Source organism: Nymphalis io, chromosome 17 (genome assembly GCF_905147045.1).
Source record: "Nymphalis io chromosome 17, ilAglIoxx1.1, whole genome shotgun sequence".
NCBI classification, from domain to species: Eukaryota; Metazoa; Arthropoda; class Insecta; order Lepidoptera; family Nymphalidae; genus Nymphalis; species Nymphalis io.
Genome location: NC_065904.1, coordinates 6,978,034 through 6,985,886, shown reverse-complemented (window position 1 = coordinate 6,985,886; position 7,853 = coordinate 6,978,034). Strand labels below are relative to the sequence as shown.

The 7,853-nt window shown below is 39.8% G+C and overlaps 1 protein-coding gene across 1 annotated transcript; it reads left to right on the top strand.

Moving 5' to 3' along the window:
* Positions 1-6,213: 6,213 nt before the first annotated feature.
* On the top strand, positions 6,214-7,353 carry LOC126774909 (ejaculatory bulb-specific protein 3-like). Its single transcript, XM_050496567.1, has 2 exons — positions 6,214-6,402; positions 7,155-7,353. The coding sequence occupies exons 1-2, from the start codon at positions 6,222-6,224 to the stop codon at positions 7,343-7,345; spliced, it is 372 nt and encodes a 123-aa protein (XP_050352524.1). The 5' UTR covers positions 6,214-6,221; the 3' UTR covers positions 7,346-7,353.
* The last annotated feature ends 500 nt before the right edge of the window (positions 7,354-7,853 follow it).

Genomic DNA, 7,853 nt, shown 5'->3' with positions numbered 1-7,853 from the left:
CGGAAAGTGGTCGTTATATAAATAGAACTGCTTACATAATATTTTACATACATCCATTGTGATAGTGCATACATATTTGTATGTAGTAAAGGATATACTAGAATATGTCGAATTTAAATTCTTTTCAGGTTTTGATGACTGTCATCTTTGAAATTAGATTAGACAATTTATCTAGCTTTTGTTGATTTTGATTGTTTTTGAAATATTTTATTATTAAAAACTAGTAAGAACAAACAAAAGTTAAAAAATAAATATATTTTTCTTATTATGATTGTATTAAATATCAACAAAATATAATGGTATACCATTCCGTACCATACCGCGCGGCCACAAGAAGACGGCAAAAGGGAGTACCATGCCGTTTACTGTCACGTCATACGATTTTACCCCCGTACATTACATACATTTATACCCATGTTACCCGTCATAAAATAAGTTTCGAATCCGATAAGTTTACTATTATTTTAATATTTTATTATTTTACGATAATTGTTATGTACGTTTCTAGCAACATAGAGTTAGATATGTATGTCACATAAACGACAAAGCAAATTCAATACGGAATTGAATAAATTCGAAATATTTTCGCTATTTTGGCTACAACAATGGAAGTTCAAACACTTGAACTATATCGTAATGCATTTTGTAAGCGCTATTGGTACGGCTTTGTCTAAGCCTCCTATTAATACCTATACAAATATATGTTACTTATACCAGCTTGGTCCGGAAGTGTTAGCCTACAATTACATGAACATTTTGAATCTTAAAATTATATCTTACTGTCAGTAGACCTATTTTGTTTTATTTTTCTTGAGGGTCTCCATCTCCAAAATGTAGGTTCTCCCTTTATTCCACGGTTCACGTCTTTTTTTTTTTATATTCGCTGGGAGGGCAAATGACTACTCCACCTGATGGTAAGTGGTAGTAGAGTCCAGTCGCGACGACGGCCAGTACAAACTGGAAAAACGTTCTGCACTAGCCGCTTTCGCCTTGCCGGCCCGCAAGATGCCTCTTCACACCTCGTTTGAAGGAACCCGGGTTGTAAGAGGAGGGGACCACGTGAGCTGGTATGGAATTCCATTTTTTGGAAGTGCGACAAAGAAATGAGTTGCCAAATTTCTTTGTTCGCGATGGAATTGATGTCACAGTTAGGCGGTGACATCGAGAACCAGCTCGCGTGGACTTAAGAAGAAAGGGGGAAGCAGGAATTAGAGAGAATAATTCCTCAGAGCACTCGCCGTGATACAGTCGATAGAAAGCGCTCAGTGCTGCTATCTCACGACGCAATTGTAAAGGTTCAAGGGTGTTTGTGACCTTTACGTCGCCAATAATGCGTACGGCACGTCGCTGCAACCGGTCCAAGGCTTCCAGTAGGTACTTAGCAAAGCCATCCCAAAGGTGCGAGCAATATTCCACGCAAGACCGTACCTGTGTTTTGTACAGCAGGCACAGTTGTTGTGGCGTGAAAAAACGCCGCACCTTGTTCAGAACTCCGAGTTTCCGTGAAGCTGTTTTTATAAAAGCCTCGATGTAATCCCTTGGACTAAGGTCGCAGCGAACGTCAATCCAGCATGGCGATTTTGCTTTGCATCACCAGTGGAGTACCACAGAGGGAGGGAAGAGGGGAAAATGTTGACTTTTTCGCCGTGAGAGCGTATACCTGTGTTTTCTTGGTATTAAACTCAACAAGATTATCAGAGCCCCATTTGGCGATGAGCTCTAACGTCCTATCGAGTTCAATGACAAGATTCTCCCGCCTCTCCTCAGTTTCCGCCCGCCCAGCCACTGCGCGTCCGTGGTATCCACCATGCACTGTACTATCATCTGCATAGCAATGTATGTTCCCAAGGGAGAGCATATCATTGATATGCAAAAGAAAGAGTGTGGGAGATAGCATAGATCCCTGGGGGACCCCAGCATTCACTACATAGAATTGTGAAGCGCAACCATCTACTAAAACACGAAGGCTACGCTTGTGTAGGAAGCTGGCAATCCAGGTGCATAGCTGAGCCGGCAGACCATATGCTTGTTGCTTGGAGAGAAGACTTCTGTACCAGACCCTGTCGAAAGCCTTGGAGATATCGAGGCTGACAGCCAACGATTCTCCATGCTTGTCGATAGCTTCACCCCAGAGGTGTGTTACGTACGCTAGAAGATCACCTGTGGACCGTTTTGGTCGAAACCCGTACTGACGATCATTAATCAGACAGTGATCTTCTAGGTAATGGATCAGTTGGTTGTTTAAAATCCGTTCCATCACCTTACAAAGTACTGAGGTGATAGCTATTGGCCGATAATTTGCCGGGTCAGACCGATCCCCTTTTTTGGGAACCGCTTGCACATTAGCTCTTCTCCAAGCCTCCGGCACACTTCCCGAAGAGAGAGAAAGTTGGAACAGGCGCGTTAACACAGGAGACAGCTCCGCTGCGCACTTCTTCAGCACTATGGCTGGTATTCCATCGGAACCGCTAACTTTCCGTACATCAAGTGATTGCAGCTCCGCGCGCACATCACGTTGCCTGATTTTGATGTCAGGCATCGTATGGCCACATGAAGGTATTGTAGGTGGCAGCGCACTACAACCATCGATGACGGAATTATCGGCAAAGAGTTTAGCCAGGAGATCAGCTTTCTCTTGCGGACTGTGAGCTAGCGATCCGTGCGGATTTCTGAGCGGTGGCAGCGAAGGTTGGCAGAAATTGTTTTGCACAGACTTGGTCAGACGCCAGAAGCTACGGGAGCCCCTAGGGTACGAAACAAGGTCATGACCAATCTGTACAATTTGCTGTGCATCCGCTCTCATGTATGCCTTTCTACAGGACTTGGAATTTTTATTGTAGTTTGCTTTCAGTGAGTCAATGTTAGATGCCCCGCTAATGCAGCCGTTGATCCACTTGCGATATGCCGCCTGCTTAGATGATACAGCATCGGTACATTCACGAGTGAACCAACGGTTACGCGTACCTCTACTGACGAGATCTGAGCTAGGAATGTAGTATTCCATTCCCAACATGATCTCGTCAGCAACAGCAGCGGCACTAGCTGTCGGGTTATTCCCACTGAAGCAACGTTCCTTCCCAGGGACCGACGCATAGTAATCGCGCATACCGTCCCAATCTGCCGACTTATAGTGCCAAACGCGACGTTTGCATACCGCTAGTGGCGGCAGCTTGGCCTGTGGCACTCTGGTAGATATAAGGCTGTGATCCGAAGAGCCAAGAGGAGGCTGAACCACAACCTGAGTTTAGAGTTTTGAGGGATTTCAACCATGATTCGTGGTGAGCATTAAAATCCCCCAAAAACACCAATTCCGCGTTAGGAAATTGCTCTTACGCTGCATCTGCCACCCGACTAAGATGGTCAAATAATCGGCTTGTCTCCAAGTCACCATTGTGGGATCTGTAGAGGCACACATAGACTCGACTCTGACGTACCAGGTCCACACGTACCACCAACATGGAGAAGGAGGGGTCCTCCAAGCAGCGTAGTCGGTGACAGCAAACATCCGTCCTGACGAACAAGCATACTCCGGCTTTCGCTTTGAAGGATTCTTCAAGCGTGTAGCCGGGATAATTAAGGTAGCTGGTATCGGCAGGATGGAGTATTTGTGTCTCCGTGAGAAACAACATTGCTGACCGTGCTGTCTCGAGATGGTGGTGGACAGCGTTGAGGTTAGCGTGGAGTCCACGGATGTTAGAGAACTTGACCTCAAACAGCGAGGGTATGGTGGGGGTGTGCACCGCTGTACGACCGTTATTTCTGTTTTGTTGCGCTACCATTTGGGAAAAAATGAATGGAAAAGAGACGTGAAGCGAGCAACGTATTGCCACGATAGGGATGGGCAAAGTGTGGAGGCGTGTTTCCCCTAGTGGTTGCCAAAAGGAAAAATACACTGACCCGCCGGACGGAAGGGCCCCCGAACCCCCCCGGAAGTGGCCGCCGGGACCCCACCTTCCGGTCACCAACCGGCACGACGGTCCACCCCGAGATTATGCGTGGCCTGATGGGGCAACCTCGCGAGCTGGTTAGGCACGCTTGGGCCCCTGTACTATGCCACGGGCGGCCAGCGGAACAGCCGTTTCTTCGGGTCTCCCTGTTCGGCAGGTCAATACAGTTTCCCCCGGCATTGGTTCAACAACCGTCTCCATTGGACCAACACCCATCGCGGCAATACTCACTCGGGCACTGGCTATACGCTGGCTGACCTCGAAACGCGGCTGCAAGCCACTTCACGAGTTTTTCACCATGCGTATGGTGGTAACAAGCCAGGCGGATGTTTAACATCCTACCACCAGATGAGCTGATGGTCGCTCAGATATCCCTTAGTCGCCTCTTACGACACCCATGGGAACGAGAGGGGCAGTGAAATGTATTCTTTCACCGTCACTGCACGGTAAAAGAATACATTTCACGTCACCTTTCATAAACTCGTGGACGATGACAGATGAGGTGCCTCATCGAAGATAAAGCTTCGGGCAACTCTTTCTACAACTGGTCCCGAAGCTTATCAATGTGTCTACGCCACCTTGGCCATCTCTTTAGCCATCCTTGTGGTACTGGACATGGCATACTACAGCCTGACAGAGTGTGCTGCGTTGGGGCGTTCTCTGGTAGCGATAGTTGGAGGAGACCTCTCGCTATGGTAGATTTTTGTATATATTTAAGGCTTTAATGTAAATAAACGTTTGAAAAAAAATATATTTATTCATACCAATTATATCATGTTCTATAAATGATGACATATAAAATTGTAAGTATGATCTATAAAATTTCAGTTTAAAATTCATGTGCAAGATTTGACTTACACATAGTAACAGATTAAGCCAATGAAACGGGAAGGTAATAATGATAACAATATATCGATAATCGAATGTATATTTATATCTTAATAATTTTCCAATTCACAACTGTTATTTTCCGTTGTCATGGCCACATCATCTCTCCGTTATTTTGGTTGCCATAGCAACATTTTTGTATAAAAACGAATGACGTTCCGAAATGAGCCAATCGGGTATTAAGTTCTGGTGTCGAATGTGACGTCAGTAATTGTTACAGGCGGGCTTGGTGAACAGGGCCGGCTTTACCTGTCGTGGCATGGCATGGCTTGGCTTGGGTTGTCTCGTCTCGGCATGTGGCGTGGCGATATGTAGCGTGGAGTTGTGTGGCATGACGTTACACTAATTAAAAGCATGTTATTAATAAATCAACGTTTGATTAATTTAATTTTCATTTCAAATAATTAAGATTATAATCAAATTTAAAGTAAAAAATTTTTGACGTCAGAATAGACGAAACAACTTAGTTATATTTTTATTACAATTTAATTTTTAAAATTGATCTTATATTTAATTATAAAACTAGACATTTTACAAAGTTTAGTATCTTATGAAAGAAGACTTTATAATAGATTAATTTAAAGACTATTTTTGTTTAATATACTACAATTGAATTCCATAAAAAAAAAAACAGTTATTTTTTCATTTCGAGTAATTCAAATTTATTGAGTGTTTCTTTTATATTAAGTCTAAAACAACGAATACGTAATGATATTTAAAAATGAAAACAATACAAAATTCAATGTTTAATTAATTTTTTATATTTATACATGTTTTATAAATTTGAAAATGTATATATTCATAGGAAATTCACCACAGCGTTACGTTTTACGTCAAGTGTGCGTGTGATTCAGTCAGTATATAAAGAAGTCGCATCAAAAAAATATATTAAATTTAATTTAACCTCAAACAGTAAAGGTGAGCCTTTATTTGTAATTATAAGCACTGTTAATTTTAGTAGTATTTACGCTGGCACTTTAAAAAGCCTTTACAGTGTATATTATCGTAAAGTACATAAATAGTATTATATTGTATTTTATGTATTTTTTAATGTTACTTTTGGGTATTGGAATGATATTCAAAATAACTTGATAAAAGTGATCTAAAAATCATGTTATTATTTGAAGCCTTATTAAAATAAAAAATAATCATATTTTTTTAGTTATAATTAAAATGACCATACTATGTCAATAGTCTATTTAGCTTATGTGTATTTAAATGGTCGTATTATGATATTAAATCTAATTTTAAAAATCTACAATCACTCACAGCACCACAGTGAAATAAACTCCAAGCCTTAAAGGGAGAGGAGGCTTTAACCGAGCAGTGGAACATTTACAAGCTGTTATTTTTCTTTTATATATTTTATGTTATACAGAACTCAAAATGAAGCTCATCCTCGTCCTCGCATTCGTAGCAGTGGTCGCCGCGAGACCAGATGATGACTTCAGCCGCTACGATAACTTCGATATTGATGAACTGATTAGTAACAAACGTCTTCTGAAATCATATATGGAATGTTTCATTGAAACTGGAAAGTGTACGCCTGAAGGCACCGATATGAAAAGTAAGTTAGCGTAGTAGTTACTAATCGATTGTTTAGTAAATTAATAGTTTAAGGATTGGATGAATGTCAACTTTATCAAGTGTGGTAAGTGCTTTGTTCTGCAGTTCTATTTATATTAACACTTTTAAATACCCACAACTAGTTCCTTAATAAGCCTTTAATGTTGTACGTTCGAACTTTGAAAAGGATTACATTAAATTAAATTAAAATAAGTAAATAAATAAATTAATATAGAAGTGCGATTCTGTAAGAATTTCATTGTTAACCTGTGAAATATAGACAACTGACTTATGGCAATATACTATTTTAAAACGTGTATTCTTGAAATGTTTTAATTATTAAGGTCAATATCGCATATCAATTTCTGACATTTACGACAGTTTTCTGCGGTAGGTTTCGAGTTTATTTTTACAGAATAGCTCTACAAGTTCTAACGACCGAGATATGTAAGGTTACTTACGTTACGTTGTTGATAATATGATTTACATATTTAGTTTTTAATGGTTTTTATAATTTTCGACTTTTATTTCGTACATTCAATTAAAACTAATATATTAAAATCGAATGTGTCTTTGTTTGTTACGCTTTCACGTCTTAACTAAACACGCGGGTGATGCCGCGTGTGGAATCTAGTTCTCTGTACAATTATGTCAGCGTTTATTAAAATATGCACCATTTTTTTATATTTATTTAATAAAATAATCGTATCTGTAAATAGTGTTCACTTGGTCATATGTTTATTTGTTTTTCAGAATGGATCCCTCAGTCCGTGGAAGACAGCTGCAGCAAATGTTCTCAAAAACAAAAGATTCTCGTAGCCAAGGTGGTCCTTGCCATTAAAGGGGATTACCCTGATGGCTGGGTGAAACTCAACCAATTATACAACCCTGAAGGCAAACACGATAAAACACTCAATGAATTCATTGAAAAATATGGACAATGATTCGTCACACGTCACACTAACCCATTTCAATCACTTGTGACCACTGTTTATCACCGATTCAATACTTAAAGGTATTTTTATTCATAAGAATAAATATATTTAATACACAAATAAGAATTATTATTTTTAATAAACAACATGTAATTGATATCTTAAAATAGTATGCAGTGCCTACTCATAATAGGAATAAACCTAAATCATCTTGTCAACCAGTTGATGTCAAATATTACCTTTTTTGCCAAATTATAATTTTTTATAAAAATATTGTAAGACCCGTATTTTTTGTTTGAGAAACTGGCTGAGTTCAGCTTAGTTTCATTGAATTCACCTGTAGTTTATTGACATTGACAGTTTAATTAATAAACCAGTTGAGCGGGCTAGAAGCAAAGTTCGCTAAATATTGTCTCACGTAAATTCCTTGCAGTTGGTATTTAGTTTATTTCTAAAAACTAATTTTAGATTACATAATTTTATTCATTATTTTTTATTTCGAGATCTGTAAGATTTT